General features: G+C 33.7%; 1 protein-coding gene across 5 annotated transcripts; it reads left to right on the plus strand.

Moving 5' to 3' along the window:
• Positions 1-1,374: 1,374 nt before the first annotated feature.
• On the plus strand, positions 1,375-19,218 carry LOC108649446 (ATP-binding cassette sub-family G member 1). 5 transcript variants are annotated; one of them, XM_089256777.1, is made up of 11 exons: positions 6,412-6,641; positions 14,483-14,834; positions 14,944-15,233; positions 16,006-16,151; positions 16,217-16,455; positions 16,530-16,822; positions 17,845-18,013; positions 18,070-18,170; positions 18,243-18,398; positions 18,462-18,670; positions 18,730-19,218. In XM_089256777.1, exons 2-11 carry the CDS (start codon positions 14,744-14,746, stop codon positions 18,866-18,868), a joined length of 1,833 nt encoding a protein of 610 aa, XP_089112903.1. In that variant the 5' UTR covers positions 6,412-6,641; positions 14,483-14,743; the 3' UTR covers positions 18,869-19,218. The 5 variants fall into 5 exon arrangements, with proteins under 5 accessions (XP_030240951.1, XP_089112903.1, XP_030240952.1 ...); XM_030385092.2 differs by having other exon boundaries at positions 14,545-14,834; XM_089256778.1 differs by lacking the exon at positions 6,412-6,641 and adding an exon at positions 6,710-6,724.
• The last annotated feature ends 133 nt before the right edge of the window (positions 19,219-19,351 follow it).

Below are 19,351 nucleotides of genomic sequence, written 5' to 3' on the forward strand. Positions count from 1 at the left end.
ATCTCTCTCTATATACATGCTGTTTCATGGAATATCAGATCGTAGCGGCTTTAGCAATTTTTACATCGATTCCGAGCCTTCCAGCACGGAGGCAGTCTGGTTTTGCGGTACAGCGTGGCTATATTTAATCACCCTGTTGTTAATTAAATTGCATCTAGTAATTAAATCCGCTAAAACTACATAAACACGGGTTGTCAATACTACTTAAAGTGCGGCACAGCTTCATTGTGGCTGCAATACTACACCAGAACAGTCTCTTGGCATACTTCAATGCATTCGCTTGCTGAAAACTAAGAACTACACAAGCTAAACGTTTCTCTCGGAAGTAAAAGTAAAAAAAACACAATTGAAACTGAACACGAATAAAACGGTAATTAAAATAGTTTAAATGAAGCATGCAATTTTTTTTTAACGTTTCATAAGAAATTATGCATTTCATACTATAAACAAGTTACGGAAATACGTTTCGAAAACTTTTGAGATTTTTAACTCTTTCTCAATATCAAAATAATACCAATATCTCAATTTCTTTGCTTTAAGTAAAAAGTTTACAGTCCCACGCCTCTCTTAGGCTCATATCCTAGCCACATTTTATTAATTTTCGACTACCAACGCGATTATATAATCCAAATTCCAAAGCTCAAATCCCTAAGATTTCAACCACCATAGTTTCAGAGATAATATTAAATTCGCATTTGATATACGCACAATTAAAGCCTATATTCAACATACATACATATATTAGTTTGGGTAATTTGACCTGCTTTGTTGGCTGAACAATGTCTGCCATAAACATGGTATGTATACGGTTTATTGCCCAAAAGCATAATTAGGCAAAGGTTTAAATTGCACCCAAGTCATTGTACGCGTACTTAAATCATTTAATTTCGCTCTGTAATACGAATTTTAGTAACAATCATTCATAAAGTCTTACACCCAAGGCGAATTAACAAATTCAGTATTCGCGCTTTTAATTGTTTAATGGGTAATCAGGGTATACTGCCTTTGTTGAAATATTTGTAACAGGCAGATTGAGGCGTGGTAGGGTTCATAAAGCAGATGAGCTGATTTAGCACCCAATATATGTAAACTTTAAAAGCTATATATTCACTTGCAAATTTTTCAGGCTATATAACACACGCAAAATCGATAACTAAATTATTTAATGTTATCGATTAAATACTTTCAGCCTCAACCCTTCCTCCTTCAATCAAATTTGCAAGAAACACATATCAAATATTCGAGATCTGTGGTTTAGCAAATGCACATAGGGCATCTCGTAACTGAGCAGTCTCGTCAAGAGTTCATTTACTTGTTTTAATTACATTTAAAGGTTGCTCAAAAACAAAATTTTATATTTTTTGTTTTTTATAGGCACTTTGCAAACTCAAGGGAAAAAAATATGCTAGGGTCAATGGATACTTGCATCAGATTCAAGAATCTCAGCTACCGTGTGGAAATACCCCAATCCAAAGGTAAGGGAACTATTAACAATTACAAACTGTTCTACAATTCAAATTTATTTCGATTAGTTCGATTTTTTTATTAGTCTGCGAAACGTGTTTGCAATTTGAATGAGCGAAAATCGAATAAGTTATGCATTACTTAATGATTTTCCCGTCATCGGATCGGCTAAAGTTCTTTAACCCACATTGTAATTATCCACACGTATTCGTAATTGAGTTGTCGTGTCTAGAGTGCGTCTAACATATTCGAATATACAATTTAGAATCAAATCATGTCACATCTCAAAGTTATTTCTCATTTGGCTGAAAGTAAAAGTCAATCCAAATAGGTAATAAATCGAAATATTTAGCACGTTTAATTATTGACCTAAGCGAAAATATTATCAAATCATTTTTACAAATAAACGCAATAATATTTGTCTATAAATAAAACAAATCAAAGTTTAGCCACTTAAGGCATTAGCACAGCTTGTTATCAACTAGACAGCTAGAACGATAAACGGATTAGAGGCTCGATCTTATGGCCTTACAAGTTGTCAACTTAGAATAAGTAGTTAACGCTTCACACTAAATGGGATGAAAATATTTGCAAGTATTAAATTACATTTTTATGGTTGAAAATAGAAAACAAATATTTCTCACATTTTCATTCACCAAAAGATTTAATAGAAATCATATACAAAAATGCTTTGCTATTCTATTCAGAAAAAGCTGATAGCGTTTGTGCAAATATTTTTTAAACTTAAAAAAAAAAATATAGCAAAAAAAAAATCATAATCAACATCTTTTAAATCACTACAAATTTAAAATTTCGATGTACAAAACTAGTTCTGAAAAATAAGAATAAATTAAAATCATAAATATCCAATTAAAACTGACATTCCATAAAAAAAATAAAAACACCTTGAATATATTAAAAATTATGAATTAAAATAAATGCATACGGCTATTTAAATCAAAAATCAAGCACTTTACACTCAGAAGTTCATAAAATCTATTAAATTCAACAGCTAAAAATTATAATCAAAATAATGATAAAGTGTTCAAAATTTGTTAAGCAAAATATAAATGTTTCAAACTTGAAGCGAGATTTGCTAATTTATAGTATATGCCGATGCAGCAATTCATTTAAATGCTCACAACTTAACAGATAGGAATAAATGTATTTAAGTATGTATATATATGTATAAATATTGAGCGAGTTCAGTCAACCGAGTCGTGACGACATTTTATTCGAGTTTTCAGCTCCCCCGCTTTAAGCCGGCTCTACCTTGCGGCTAATGCATGGCTAGCGAGACAGAGAGAGGGAGATACGCAGCGGGAGCTGATTTTAAAACATTATATTTTGGTCAGCTGTAGCTCTGCCAAAGAGTCAAAGCCTGTTAACTAATGTTGTTGTTGTTTGATTACTATGCAGAGAAGGCCAGCCGGTTGTTGGATAGTCTCTGTTGCTTATGTAGCGTCTCTATATATGTATGTATGTATGTATGCCTGTTCGGTGTTCGTTTTCAATGTCAATGTCAAAAGCGTTTGCGATCGCATGTTGAATCAGGCACGCAGCGAAATTTGCCGCCTCAGCTTGAGTTTTGTGCTTGATTTTATTGTTGTTATTATTTCTATTGAATAACAAACACAAACATACACACACGCACACTCGTGTAAGCATGTTTTGTTTCTTAGTACACGAAACGCACAGTAAACAAATATTGCACATATAATTTAGCCACTATTGTATTTTGCAGCATTGACTTAGCAACTGGTTTTTTTTTTTTACTATAAACTTTAAATAGAATAGACTGCATTCTTTGGAGACTTAGGCGAAAAATATTTGTTAGCTGAAGGCACCCAATATAAATCTATGTGTATACATATTAATCAGTAAATCACTAACTAACCTTCGAAAATTACAAATCGAGTCTAATATATGTATTTTATCTCGATATAAATTAGTTTAGTTAATATACTCTGCTTATATTTAAATAAAAAAAATATGTTAAATATTTCGTATACTCGCTCACGAAGTTGAAAATAAAAGTATATTGGTTTTGTTAACTTAAGTGGAGCCGAATCGCAAACGCGATGAATGTAGTTAATAACGTTTGTTTATGGGAAATTTAAAAAAAATAATGCAGATTGGGGCACTTATTAATATTGATTTGCAAACTTTAATAGATAAGTTCTTTGACAAAGTTTCTGTATATTTTTATTGTCAAATCAAATATAAAGATAATGAATAAAATCTATAACAATATGTGATCCATTCATTAAAGTTCAATTCCCCCAAATGGCCAAACAAGCACAAAAACATGTTTTTGCTTTTGCAGCCCAGCATTGAAGTGCTTTAAATTTATATTCAACAATTTATATTTTAACAATGACTAACAAATTGTACATTATTATGAAAGCTTAAACGCATATCTCAACCGCAATGAATACTATATATGCTGAATACTATATATATAAACACTTGAGCACTATAGAAAGGCAAGTGGTATGTGATAAAAAATAATAAAAAACAATAATATTAAACAATAGTCTAAGGGTATATTTAAGATATATTAAAAATGCAATAAACAACATTATCTATAATGATGACTAGACTAAACTAAGCTGCCTACTAAATATTAATCAATACCATATTAGTGAAGTGCCTTTGATATAATTTCACTACCACGTTCGATACTAGTAAATTGGATTTTTATCTGTGCTAGGGCTCGCTGTATTGAATAATCTAATATGTTTGGGGTGTGCGTGGGCCAATTCATTTAACTTTCTCCTGATAAGGCCCTATCAGTTATCATATGAACCCAAGCAATTAGTTATAAAGCCCGCAATATAAATGGCCTGGGTCAAAATGAATACAACAAACTAATATAAAATTGTATTGTAAATCACTTGGAAATTATCTAGTGGCTATTAGATTATTATTGAGGCTCGAGGATATTTCAAAGAGAGTTGGAGAATGCATCAAGTAGTTGATGTAATGCCGCGATGTATTTATTCTCAGTGATTGAATGTTATTGCTCATTTTATAGGCGGCAGTCGTGTTGAAGCAAGGGTTAGAAAAAACCGGAATTTTACAACTAATTGCATATTCCACAGCGTAATACGTTATTATCAAGCATTTATTAAATTATAGCAAGTACGTGTAAAGGTATGCCTACGAATTGAAAAACGCCCTTCGCGTATGTGTCGTATTAGTGATGCATCCGGCCTGATCTTTAGCCGAACCTTTGATAATAACAATTGTTAAGTGATTATTTATAAAAAGCAAGTGAGCTCAACTCTTAAAGTTTAGTTGTGGTTTTGGCACGGTGCTAACAATTTTGAAATGTAGTAGCCGCACTTAGAAAACATAGCTTATGGCTAAGGTCTGACTTGCCCCATTTCAAAGTTCAGGCAGAATCACCGTAATAACTCATTCGGTGAGGACAGTATAATGTGAATGTGTTATATGCGCATTACTTATGTAGTTAAGCACTCTTATTTCGAAATTTACAGCTGCATCTTAATAAAATACTGTTTTATTTATTTTATAAAAATTAATTTTTTTCTAATTAATACAAAAATATTCACGAAATTTAGAAAAATATAATGATTCTTACAAATATATCTAAATCAAACAATTTGTTGCAAAAAAAACATATATACATAAAATAATATATGTATATAGTAATCACATCATTAATACGTTAAAAATAAAATAATCTCCAATTGCAGTCAATTCAAGAATGCAAATGTATTGATACTAATTTCTTGCTGATTAACAATGAGCAAATTTATTGCTAAATTCATTCAAATTGTATTTTGAAATATCTTAGCAATCAGAGTAAATATAATAAATTATATGCCGAACTCCGATTTCCATAAAAAAAAAGACTTGACAAAAAAATAAAATAAAAAAAAGTATTTCGTAAAAAAAATCAAAAATAAATTTAAGTGTAAACCCTTTATATATATTATATAATATATAATATTTAATTTTTAATAGACGGAAGCATCTTTGATTCCAGCTTTTAATTGGCACTAAATAAGAGCGAAATAAAATAGTCTTTAATGAATTTACATAGTGTTATCTCTTAATATACTTACTTCTCATATACATATTTCGTATTTTATTGTCAATTCATTTTTTGATTAAATAATTAAGCTTTGAACTTGTACACATGCATATACAAATATAAAAGTACTATATAAATGAAACACGAATTTAATTTAAAGCAATTTTTTCAATGCCATACGTATATCAATGAGAAGCGTGTACTACTATCAATAGCTATATTATAGAGCTTATCTGCAAAAAAAAAATGTACAAAAAAAGAATTTAAGCTAGCCGTCCGAAATTACTAGATTAGACTAATAAAATACATGTGCAAATGGAAAAAAAAAACATAGATCAACAGAATTTCGAAATTAATTTCCATCTTAACCAGCCTACAGGGAAACACGAGTAATAATTAGTGAATTACTAAGCATATGCTAGTTTTTCTCTTTCTATTTAGCTATTTCATGTTAAATAGCTAACAAGTTCAACCGGTCAATTAAACTAAGCCATATTCACATTATTGGACAGACTCAATTGTGACCTGTGGCCAGCTGAGCATCAAGACCCCGAGATGCCATATAGGGACAGAGAATTCTATACAAATCACTTGAGAGCAGCGGCGACACATTGAGCACCCCAAACAAAAACAGAGACTGGCGAACATTTCTCGCAAGATGCTCTCGGATTGTACGCTCAGTTATGTCTGTGTGTTGTTGTTGTTGTTGTTCTTTTATTAATAAACATTAGGAAAACAATGATAGACCCTAGGCGAGCGCTCTCCAAAAAAATAGGAAAAAATGAGTAAATATCTACATACGATATCAGAGACCCCGCAACGCTTCAGAAACTATTTGCGCGAGTTCCGTTTCGTTCCGACGGCGTCGCCAATGGCTGTCTGAAAGTCGACCCAGTCTCAGTCTCGCGCCGCATTTTGAGCGATTCGGAAGTGTTTTTTGAGATACTGAACAAAACGCACAGATATATACATATATATACCTATATATAACCATACATATATGTATTCTGAATAAAGTGGTCGTCGCGCGTGTTACAGATCTAAAAAAAATTAATTTCGCATTTCACATATATAATAATTACCGCTATATATGTTTTTCCATCTTTATAAATAAGTAAAGAAAACAAGAAAATACTAAAAAAAAAATTATGCAAAACTCTGCAACGATTCGTGTTGTTTAGATAAAATCAACTGCATGTAGGAAGTCAATTCGATATATACAAGAGTATTTCTTCTCTTCTTCTTCTTCTTCTTTCTCTTCGCGTTGCTCGTTGTGGTTCATTCATTTTCATTGAATTGAATATCAAGAGCAAGGCGTAAAACGACTTGTGAGTTATTCAACGTATTTGACACAATTCCCCAGCTAAAATATGTAAACCTAATTGAACTATTTGTAGCTTTGGTTTCGATTTCGATATGAGTGCTTTGTTTTATATTAGCTAGTAGTTTCTATTTCTTTTATTTTGTGTAATGAAATCATCTAGAAAATGGAGCACACACACACACACACATATACAAACGCACAAAACGCGCCATAAAAAATATATCAAGAATTCATTATTCTTTTGTAGATCAAAGTTCAGTAAAAGTTTCTTCTTATATTTGGCTTGCAATATGGCATACATCATATGTGTATACATATATTTGTATTGCCCAAATTACGCATACGCCCTGTATGCCGTCCTTCTTGTTAGCCACAAATTAATTATGCGTGCATGATGAGTTTCCTTTGATATATTTATTTACATTTTATTAGTGGTGCAATTATTGTTGCCAAATCGCATTTGATGATGATATCATGGCCCTTAAAGTCCAGACCCTGTCTGTCTGTCTGTCCCAACGGACACCATCATCATCATTGTCATCATTGTCACTAGCAACAATGGGCGCACAGAGTGGGTCGCTGTCGGGGTCTGACTGAGCGTCAACATACTCTCCTCGACTCGAGGGCGTGGAAAAATACAATTTGTAATGCAATACGCTCCGGTTTGCATAGAGTCCGACAAAGCTACCAACCCGATGTAGTGTGTGTACATTTGATAGATACATATACGCGTATATACACATACATACATACGTATTTATATCCATAAACAGAAAATAGAAACACAAGCAATGAAAAGTGCGTAACTTTCTGTCTCCGTGTGTGCTAGTGTGTGTGTGTGTGTGTGAGTGTGTGTTGGGGGTTGACTGCGTCCCACGCCCATCTCTAGCGCTTATCTTTCTGCGTACTTATCGTACTGAGCCAAACTGCATGACAAAACAAATAGAACCCGCCGCCAGCATGAGAAACCCTATATCCCCAATGTGAATGACTAAAAGGCGTCGTCCGGCCACCTGTAGCTGCGCTCCACTTGTCTTTGGAAATTGTATTGTAATTGGCAAATAGCAAATTATGTGAGTGTTTTCTTTTTTCCTAGGGCCTTTTTATGGCTGTTCCGTAACTGCCTCACCTGTTGCGGCAAATTCTTAGCTTGACTGTGAAATTATGTCCCTTGGTCTAGCTGCACCCAGCACTTTATTAATTAATCTAAAGCCCTGTGACTGTGACGGCGATACTCGCCTGTGTGTCATATATAACTGAATGAATTCGATTTAGATAAAAGTTTTGTGCATAGACTACAAGTGAAATATTGAATGAATTGCGAATTTAATGGAAATTACAATGAATCTTATGCTTGTGTGTTTGGTAAAGTCAACTAGGTATGCCTAGTTCTAGTTGTTGTTTTTTCCCCCACTTTATTGCAAATTACATTATAATGTATTTACTTTGTAGAATATCTGTAGATCTCTATGAGATCTCTGCATTCGATTAAAATTTATCAATTACAGTAATTATTTAAAAACTCGAATGGTGACTTTGAGAAATTCTCCAACAGCTTTTGGTTCAACTGAACCTGTTTCGCCTTCAAAAGCAAACCCTTTATTGGCTTTAGTCTTAGCACTAACTTAATCATTATAATGTAATTAACTACACAGCTTGAATTGATAATTGCCAACGGCTTGAATTAAATTTCTCGATCGTTTTTAATGAAATAAACAGGCATATAAAACAGCGGGCCGTACATACATCATATGAATTATCCAAGGTTCCTCGGTACAAACGAGATCATTATTTAGTTGTTGATTAATTTTTAATATAACTTTCGGTAATTATAATTCCGTCAGTCAAATTTACGCTACGTGCACTGAGCACAAATCCGATTCATGTCACTGATATTTCTTGTGTCTGTTGACATTAATTGCTTTGCTGTAGGATACGAAAAATAAAAAGTGAAATGACAAGGCAAGAACTTGCGGATCAACTTCTTTCAGCGCTGACAGAACTTGTAAGGTGGTCAGAACAACAACAGCAACAACAAAAACAAAACCGAAAAATTCATGCTGAATTGAATTTGTGTAACACATTTATCGCCCGAGAACTTGACCGTAATATAAGCTTCGGGTTTCCGCTTCAACAACATTTGTAGATTAAAAACTCGTTTTGGGTGCGATTGAACTTGGCTAATTGAGTACTAAAGAGTTGCATTCACAAAACTATATGCGATTCGAGCGTAAACAGACCTTTTGCCAAGCCAATCTTTTTAACGACGACATTTGTTAATTAACAACTTGTTCTAGGTGCGATCGAACTTGACTAATTGTCATGCTAAGTAGTTGAATTAATACTCACTTAATATTAAAATTTAACCAGATAGTCGTGCATCTCCTTAGTCGCACCTAATCAAATCAGAAGCTTATTTCATTTTTGGCGCTTAATTTCACTTTTAATTCCACAATGATTCACAGTAAATTGTGTATACGGAATGCCAATAGCTAAACACGTATTTATGACGGGATCGATCATGTCTGCTAAATGTATTTAGCTGATTTCAGATTCCGGCAACCTTGAAGCTTCACTGATCAACCGATAAACGTGGAACGAGCAATGATTATGAATTTTATTCTTATTGTTTTCTGCTCTTTTTGGGATCGTTAAGTACCTAACTTTGATCTTAAACACATTTCATTCCTTTGTTTATACAATTAATGCCCTAAAATAGTATAATTATTTTGTTTATGCAAGCACTAAACAAATAGAAACAAACTGAAAAGATTGTGTTTATCTTTGCTCGATTTGATTTCAAATGGAAATAACCAAAAGCTTATATAGATGTTGTACCATGGGGAGTTTTCCAAATAGATCGTAGATAAAGTAATTCGAAAATATACAAAATCACTGTTGCTTGATCTGGTATCATTTTATGAGTATATGTTTTAGTAGAAACTTTTCAAAATATTTAACATTTTTAGACTTTAAAATTCTAATCTAAATGCCAGTTTAAAAAGCTTCTAAATTTTTCCAATCCATTCTAATCTTATCTAATTATGAAAAAAGTTCAACATATAAGTATTTGCTATAATTTTATGACTGGTATATTTTATTTTTAGGGTTTTTAAAAACTCATTATCTAAGTGCTAAAATTTCTTTGCAGTCCAACTCTTTCTGTAAAATATTCGAACTTTTTTTTAAAGAAAACTTTAAATGAATTATCTGTACTAAATTGAGAGTATTTTTATTATAAAACATTTTCAAATTTTTAATAATTGCAACAATTCAATATTTTCCAAGCTTTAATGTTTCCCAATTTTTTATTATTTTCCTACAGAATTTTAAAACAGAAAACAACTTGAAACTGAAATATTGGGTATACCTTTTTTATTAATAATCTCTTAACCAGTAAACCTTTTTTTCCATTCATTGCACAAATTACGAACTCTTAGACGTGTCTAGCGTAAAATCTTATCTTTTTATGAAGCACACTCCGAAACATACTTTGGTTAAAATCATTATAATCCTAATCAGAGACTCGTACTATTAGATTTTTATTTATTTTTTAGCTAGTAAATTTTCCTTAACTTGTTTGAATCATATCTGAAACAGAAATACATATACTTCTAATCACATACCCGCTTATATTTTTTGCTTTACTTTTTACAACGAATAGTTGTTGGCTTTGTGCTAAATTACTGTTAATCACACCAGTATAAATATCTTTATTACTTTTTGTTAGTGCTTGCAAAATTGTATCTTTATCACCAAAGCGTGTTATGCTAAGAGCTGAATGCATGCATATTCATATATATAATATTATTTACACATTTTTCACATTAGAGTTAAAGTCTTAGAAAATCGTAAAGATTTCCAACTAATATTCTATAGGGAACGTCTTGACAGAGATACGCTTGCCTGTCCATTTGTCAAGCATATAATTATTTCCATTAGATATTCAAGTAATAAAAAATGTGTAAAAGCCAACGACAATCTTAATACAATTTACTTTAATTGAAAGCAAGTGGCCGTGCCGGCTGTCGGTCAAGTGTTTGCGTTCCCAAGGTATCGAGTACATGATAGATATATATAAATATATATCACAATATATATATTTACATTTGTCTATTGCACTAGCGACCTGCAGTTCAACTATGCATACGAAGGACAGCATACTATTACATTGAAAAATGGTCTATATATTATATAGAGTGAGCCCAATCCGGAACTTAATTATGGTAAATTTGATAGCAGCCTGAGAACCGCATGGACTGCTGGCCTTAGTTTTGGTTAAAAGGCGCAGCTCTTTGTTAATCGCCAAGTGGCATTCTATTGACACCTATTTCACAAAAGCCTCTTTTGTAAGCGCTGTGCATTGAGATCTTGAGTCATTACTTCCACACTGGTCACGTAGTAATGAACGAAAATTCTAAAGACAGTCTGAGGCTGCGGACGAGAGCATTCAAAGCGCAGGAATTTCATTGCGCAACCGGCGACAAATGCTGTAAAACAAATAAGAAACAAACAAAAACAAACGTCATAAAAAAACATAATTTGTACAACGAAATTTGTATACACTGCCAGCTGAGAGTTGCTTGAAGAATGAGCACTGCTTGGGCTAAAGAAAGGAAGCTCTAGAAAATTTAAAAAGATTTTTTTAAATTCTAATAACAGTAAATATTCTCTTCCAACAATATGTATGTATACTAAACTAAATTTGTGTATACAATGTTAGAATACAATGTTAGTATTAACTTGTCTAATAGTAGCTCGATCGTCATAAGAATTTTAATATCTTAGTAATTAAAAAAAAGCATGTAAAAGGCATGTAAGGTCTGCTGGTGCATAGGCATGTGAGGTTTAATTGCGACCGATCAATCTTACGATAGCTATGACAACTATTTAAGCCAATCACTTCCTGTACTGACTGCATTAAAAAGCAGAAACTAATTAAATAGCCTTGGGAAGAGCTAAGAAATGTCAAATTTTATGGAACACCTAAACACAACATGCATAAGATTGATCAACAAAAAAATGATACAAATATGACTATCGGCAGTAGTCTTGGATCTTGATGGGCCTTATACGTTTCCATTATGCCCGCTGTTAGAGTATACTAACAGCACAACAAGAGCTAAAACAAGAAACTGACAAAAGACTGCCGGCTGTGGCTCTATTATAGTAATATTGTAGACAACTTCCCTTCGCCCCTTGCAGTAGCTGCTGCAGAGGCAGCAAACAGCGTGGCGGCTACTTCAGATTCACTTTTCGCGGTTTTCAAACGCGACGCGACGGTCGCCGAACCGTCGACATTCAAGTGCTACTAAAACAGGTGTTGTTGTTGTTGTTGCTGTTGTTTATGCTATTGTGCAGCGACCGCGATGGTCTTGACGGTTCTCTTTTTATTTTCCATACCAATTTCGGCATGTTGTTGTTTGTGTAATTCGAATTTTGCAATTTATGCCATTTTTTGTCGTTTCACTTCTGTTTGACGACTACTTGATGTCCACAAATGCCATTAACAAATACCATATCTCTTCAAAGTTGTTCATCCACGGAGGTTGTTGTCTTAGCTATTTCTGCTGCTGGTGTTGTTGCTATTGCTGCTGCTGTTGCTGTTGCTGTTGCTGTTGCTCTCGCTTGTCTGTTCTACGACGCGTCGTTTACTATCAGCCTCTTGTTGGTCACCAGCTCATGCGCGCATTGCGGTAAATTTTATTATGAGCTGACAAGAGATTAAACAAAAACTGGGCATGCTCAACTAACGAATGTTGTTTGTCATCTACGAGTGGGTGTTAAATTTTTTACAAATATTCAGCAATCAAGTAAATGATCGAAGTTCTCATAGAGCTATAATATGAATAATGATTTGATTGTAATCTAAAACATTTTTTTAAATTAAAATATTCATTTAAAAAGTAAATTTCAAAAATGCTTATATAAAATTTTAATTAATAAATAACTCCGATTAATAATCTAAAAATTCGTTTATATCAATAATAATAAATTAATATTAATATATACATATACCGAGTAAATTATATTATTATGGATTTATTATTCAAATAAGAATTTTAAAAATAATAATTAATAATTGAATTTTTATTAGTTTTTTTTTTTTTTTTTAATATATATAAAAATATATTTATAAATTCAAGTAAACATTTTTTTCTTTAAAATAATACATATTAAAAATATATTTATAAATTCAAGTAAACATTTTTTTTTTGTATTATTTATCTACATATTGTTTTATTTTATTTTCTACATTTTTATATTTATTTCTGAATTGTTTCACTTTTGGCACATATTTCGAACCAGTTTAATGCTTACTTAGAAAGTAAGCAATATTTAATTGATTTGTATATTTTTAATGACTTTTGATAAACAAAAGTAAGTTGAATAAATTTCTGCATTATTAAAATATCAGCATCTATTTAAACAGAAATAAAATATATGTAGGTGCGATATACGATTGTCTTCTATTCAGCTTATTATCTATCAGCTTATTATCTAACACCATCTTCTCATTTTTGATATGCTATGGAACAATCGAGACGGTTCATCAAAAACAATACAAAAGAAAAAGCAAAAAACAGCAAACTGGTTTTCATATAGAAGTTTGGCTAGATTTGTTTGCAACTTTTCCAATATATTCAAATTTTTACTCTTTCAAAGTCTGAAGTATATTCAAATATTCGGTGCTGTCCCATTTCCAACGCTATTTACACTTGATGTTTGCCTACATATTTACAGAAATAATAATAATAATATTCATAATATGCGAAGCGAGAGTACGCATTCCTCTTCTGCTCCACGCTTTTGAGCATTGTCGTGTTAGACCAATGACGGGAAGGTCGTTCGCAAATTATTTCATTCTATGGGACACATTTTATGTGTTTTTATAATTATTATTATGTCTTCCATAGACACTTGTAGATATGTATGTATATAGCCGTTGACTCACTAGCCAAATAGACAGTTCGAATGTGTGTATGTGTGTGTGTGCGTGTGCGTGTGCGTGTGCGTGCGTGTTCTGTTCGCCCAAAATAATGTCTACGTCCAAAACTTTAAACTTGAACATTTTTGGTTTCCCGTAGCTCGATTGTTGACTTTATTTTTCAATTTTGATTTTGTTTTTGTCATTCTGTCGACGCGTTTTGCATTGCCAAATTGATTTGGATATGCGTATTATAGCAGATAGCTCTTGTTGTTGTTGTTGTTGCTGCTGCTGGTCTCTTCATTGTTATTGTAGGATTTAATTTATTGGATTTTGCTTTGGTTTTATAAAGCACAGCTGGCTGCGCAGTCGACGTCCCCGTTGGCCGTCGACGCGGCTGCGCAGTTGTCGCTGGCTCTGCCTCTGCTGTCGGCTCTGCCGCCCAGTCGCTTCTTCCGCAGTCAACAGCTGTTCGTTTGTCGGTTCAGTGGCTTGGCGGCTCGGTGCTTGAGCAGTGGTTGAGTGGTTGGTGTTTGGCAGTTTTATGCAACGGTTCAGCGGTTCAAGAGCTCGGCCCCGCGTGTATGTCAGTTCAGTTCGCGCTCCAATTACAATGAAACAGGCTGAAGCCTAAAGTGTTTTGTCATCATTGTTTTTTTGATTTACAATTTTTAATTTACATTTTTTTTTTGTAATTGTTTAGAGCGTGTAATTAAACATTTGTGCAAGAGGGGCTCGCTTACATTGAAACTAATTGCATTGCAGCAATGATTATGCATTAGCCAAAAGCATTTAATAAGCGACCTTAAAACAAAGTGAATTCTGAAATACAACGAATCGAGTTAAATAAAAAAATAATAATAATAAAAAAAAAATAACGAAACATTTCACCATTAATATTAAAACAGATGAACAAATAGCTTCACATAGTCAGTGAGAAGTAATTGATTAGAAACAAATAAACATGGATAGTAGCAAGCTATTAAAAACTGTTTATGGCATCGACATACACTTTGAAGATCTGGTCTACCAGGTCAAAGAGCCGAAGCAGAAAGGTGTGTAAAACGTAAATACAATCACAAAAGCGTATACAAATCTTACCTGAACTCTTTTGAAATATTTGCATTATTTTATTTATATTAAATATTCGCAATTTGCTTGCAGAAAAGAAATCGGTGCTCAAGGGCATTACCGGTACGTTCAAATCGGGCGAGATGACTGCTATTATGGGCCCATCGGGCGCCGGCAAATCTAGTCTTATGAACATTCTAACGGGCCTCACCAAAAATGGTGTCTCGGGCACCATTGAAATCGGCAAGGCACGCAAATTGTGCGCCTACATCATGCAGGATGATCATTTCTATCCATTCTTCACAGTGGAGGAGACGATGCTTCTAGCAGCCGCACTTAAGATATCCAATAAGTGTGTTAGTCTGAAGGAAAAACGCATTTTGGTAAGAGTTCAGATCAAACCGAATAAGAGAATTTGTTACTAGAACACTCCATCAAGCCAACATGCGCTTGAGTGAGCTTTTAAATGCCTTAAGCAACTTCTAGTAGCATTTAGTTGTTTGCAATAAATCAAATGATTTATAGCTTTAACTTAACTTTATCTTAAATGGTTGAAATAACTTTAGCAGCTTTAAGAAATTTGTAGAGCTTTTAGAAGAAATTTTTGATCATATCTTAAAAATAATTTAAACGCTTTACGTAAAGGTCTGGAGCGAATTGTTTATTAGCTTGCACTGTATTCTGATTTGTAGCGTAAAGAGTGCGGCTTCTAGCTTTACAAATGTATATATTACTATTAAAGTTATGTGGAACTTGACTATAATTGTACTTTTGCTTGGTTTTCCAACACTCTTCAATATATACTTCAGTTCTTATAAAAGCTACTCAAATCTAATATCAACATAAGTCGTCTTGAAGCTTCTCAAATATACTTAAAATGCCAACAAAGCTTTATTAAAAATCTGATATGCTTTAATTGAAAGAATTTTAAAGCTCTGTGAAGCCGCAGTAGTCTATCTGTTCCATTTATGTTGTCAACCTACTCTAAAAAAAAATTCTTCTATGCCTAATTAAGGCTTTTCAAGTCTCACTTAACATGATATAAAAGCTCCCTTAAAAACCAGATTAAATCACTTGGCAATTTTTAAAAAGCTCCCATTGCGAATATTCCACTTCCCTTAATGTCCTTAACCCGTTTTCTTCCATACCTTTCAGATCGACCACTTGTTAAACACATTAAAACTGACCAAGGCCAAGCAGACAAGATGCTCAAAGCTGAGCGGTGGCCAGAAAAAGCGCCTGTCTATTGCTCTGGAACTAATTGACAATCCAGCTGTGCTATTTTTAGATGAGCCCACAACGTAAGCAACTGCAACAACAGCACGATCAGATGTAGCATTAACCTTGAGACTGTATCCCTTCACAGTGGCCTGGACAGCTCGTCTTCCTTTGATACCATACAATTGCTGCGGACACTGGCGAATGAGGGACGCACCATTGTGTGCACAATCCACCAGCCATCGACAAACATTTACAATCTGTTCAACCTGATCTACGTGCTGAGTTCTGGTCAATGCACCTATCAGGGCACGCCCCAAAATACGGTGATGTTTCTGAAAACGATCGGACTCGAGTGCCCCGCCTATCACAATCCAGCCGATTTCTGTAAGTAGACCTACACCACTAATTGGCGTCCGCCCTTAACTGATCATAAAAATGTCATTGTCGTCACGTGACAGTGCTGGAGTGCGTGAACGGGGACTTCGATGATCACACTGAGGCCTTGACCGCAGGTGCCAGAGACACACGCTGGCGATACGATCAGCAGCTGCTGCAGGACGAGGCAGAGCCACCATCCGATACTCAGGTGGCCAAGTTCAACGAATCGCAAACCCAAGGCCAAGCGACGCAGTCCAAAATACAAAAGGCTGAGTCAGCCAAGGAGCTCATTAAGCACACCTACCCACCGCCTGAATGGGTGCGCTTATGGCTGCTAATCGGACGCTGTCACCTACAGTTCTTTAGGGATTGGGTGTGTAAAATTTTCCTTAATGCATAAAATATATGCTCAAAGAGCTCAGAGTTCTTATAAAGCTTACAAGAGACAATGAGATCAGACGTGCCCAGGTCTGCGTAGCCTGAACTTGAATTAATTTATTCATACATACATATATGTATGTCCATATGTTAAAGCATATATGTATATGTATACTTGTTCAGACACTTGAGATTATTTAGCTGCTGTGTATTTATTTCTCCTATATACATACATTGAAATACCTCTGGAAAGATTGTGCCAATCAGAAGTACCGTCAGTGGGTGATAGAAATAGAAAAGCAATTAGAAACAGAGAAACACAATCTGAAACAAAAGAGAGAGGCCTAAGAAAACGAAAGAAAGATAGAGAGGGTAACAGAGCGAGATAGAGAGACGCCAGAGGAGAGAAGAGAGACGTAGATGGAGAGGAGACAAAGACACAGAGAAAGGAGAGATGGAGAGTAGAGGAATAGAAAGAGGAGATAGAGAAAGAGAGAGCTAAAAGAGACAGAGATTTAGGGACATAGTTACAGATTTGGGTTACAGAATAACAGAAAAATAGAGAACTTAAAGAAGGAAATAAATTATGAAGGAAAAACTAGAAAAACAAGAGCGAAATAGGAAAAGGAAATGGAATTACAATTATTGAAAATTGCTTAGGATGTCTTACACAAATAATACTTAAACTTAAAAAAATAAATACTTATTTTATTAGTAAACTCATTAATATTCATACCTATAATAATGTATATTCATAGTTCAAGACTTTGAATATACACACAGCTATGAATAATGACTTAATTACCTACCTAATATGGAGCTAGTTCTCTAAATAGAAAGTTTTGCTGTTTGGCGGGCTGGACATGAAGATCAAACATACATAGGTAGCTGCCCTCTACCCATAATTATACGGCAGCTTTTAATGATTTGTTATTGTTGGACTATATATGTAAATGTTTATTTTTAAATGGGCCATTATAATTAATTTAAATTTAATTTACTTGTTATTTTTACTAGACTTTGACATATCTGAAGCTGGGCATGCATATTCTGAGTGCCGTTATGATTGGACTATTCTTTGGCGATTCCGGCATTAATGCGACGAAGCAAATATCAAATGTGGGCATGATTATGATACACTGTGTCTATCTCTGGTATACGACTATAATGCCTGGCATCTTGCGCTGTAAGTGTAATCAAATATAGTTCCTCTATGTTTATAATAAAATACATTGTTTATAGATCCCCTGGAAATTGAGATAATCAAAAAGGAAACATTCAACAATTGGTACAAACTGAGAACCTACTATGTGGCCACCTTGATAACATCCACGCCAGTCCATGTAAGCTTATATCTGATCAAATCAGATTATGGCTCTGATTTTTCCTATATCTAATATTCCATGCACTTGCAGATAATCTTCTCGACAGTCTATATAACCATTGGATATCTGATGACCGATCAGCCAGTTGAATTAGATCGCTTTGTAAAATATTTGCTAACTGCTGTTGTCGTAACTATCTGCGCAGATGGCTTGGGCGTGTTCCTGGGCACCTTACTTAACCCGGTGGTAAGATAGAACCATATATATCATCTGATAATATGTGTTAATATATGCTTTCTCTTCTCGCAGAATGGCACATTTGTTGGAGCTGTTTCGACATGTTTTATGCTCATGTTTTCGGGCTTCCTGATCCTGCTGAATCACATACCCGCAGCCTTACGATTCATAGCTGCTCTTTCGCCAATGCGATATGCTCTAGAGAATATGGTTGTATCATTATATGGGAATCAGCGCGATAAGCTAGAGTGTCCACCCACCGAATTCTACTGTCATTTCAAGTATGTTTTAAGCTCGTGTTTCAAAAGACATATTTACTTATAAAGATTTTCCTTGACAGAAATGCGATTACGGTGCTGCGTCAGTTTGGCATGGAACAGGGCGACTTTGGCTATAACATCATGATGATCTTGGGCCACATAACGTTGTTCAAGATATTGGCCTATTTTACGCTGAAGCATAAGCTCAAATCAGTTTGATTTGGTTTTCATTAGTGGCCTAGTATTTTGAGCTTAATATAAATTAAATGTGATTTTATGTTACTTATCGCTTAGCTCAAGTGAACAACCATTTTAAATCGGCGTGTGATACTTTAACTAATTCTACTTGTTGCTGTACTACATGTAAAATATGTAAAAAAAAAAAAATAATAATAATAATAGTAGTAATAATAGTAATAGCGAATATGTATATTTTATACGGTTATATATTTCTCATATGCATATAGGCACTATACATATGTATATATATCATTTAAATAACTAATTAAGTCGTTTTAAGAAATAAATTCGAATAAAATGGACAAGTAAAAAATGAATGAATATAACAACTTTTAATCTTATTGATAATGAACTTGAATAGCAATGCCAATAATTGAATTTAATTAAATTGAAAATAATCAGAATGACGAGACATTATCTGATCAAAACCTTGAACTTCGGAGCTGATATTTGAATATCAAT

Source organism: Drosophila navojoa, chromosome 3 (assembly GCF_054131105.1).
Source record: "Drosophila navojoa isolate 15081-1374.11 chromosome 3, UAZ_NAV_1.0, whole genome shotgun sequence".
Taxonomy (NCBI): domain Eukaryota; kingdom Metazoa; phylum Arthropoda; class Insecta; order Diptera; family Drosophilidae; genus Drosophila; species Drosophila navojoa.

What these genes read in the sequence shown, in the direction of transcription:
- LOC108649446 (XM_089256777.1), top strand. Translation starts at nt 14,744, where the DNA reads ATGGATAGTAGCAAGCTATTAAAAACTGTTTATGGCATCGACATACAC. An exon ending in TTTTTAGATGAGCCCACAAC is followed by an intron (nt 16,152 to 16,216) that starts GTAAGCAACTGC and finishes ATCCCTTCACAG; the next exon opens with TGGCCTGGACAGCTCGTCTT. An exon ending in TACAGTTCTTTAGGGATTGG is followed by an intron (nt 16,823 to 17,844) that starts GTGTGTAAAATT and finishes TATTTTTACTAG; the next exon opens with ACTTTGACATATCTGAAGCT.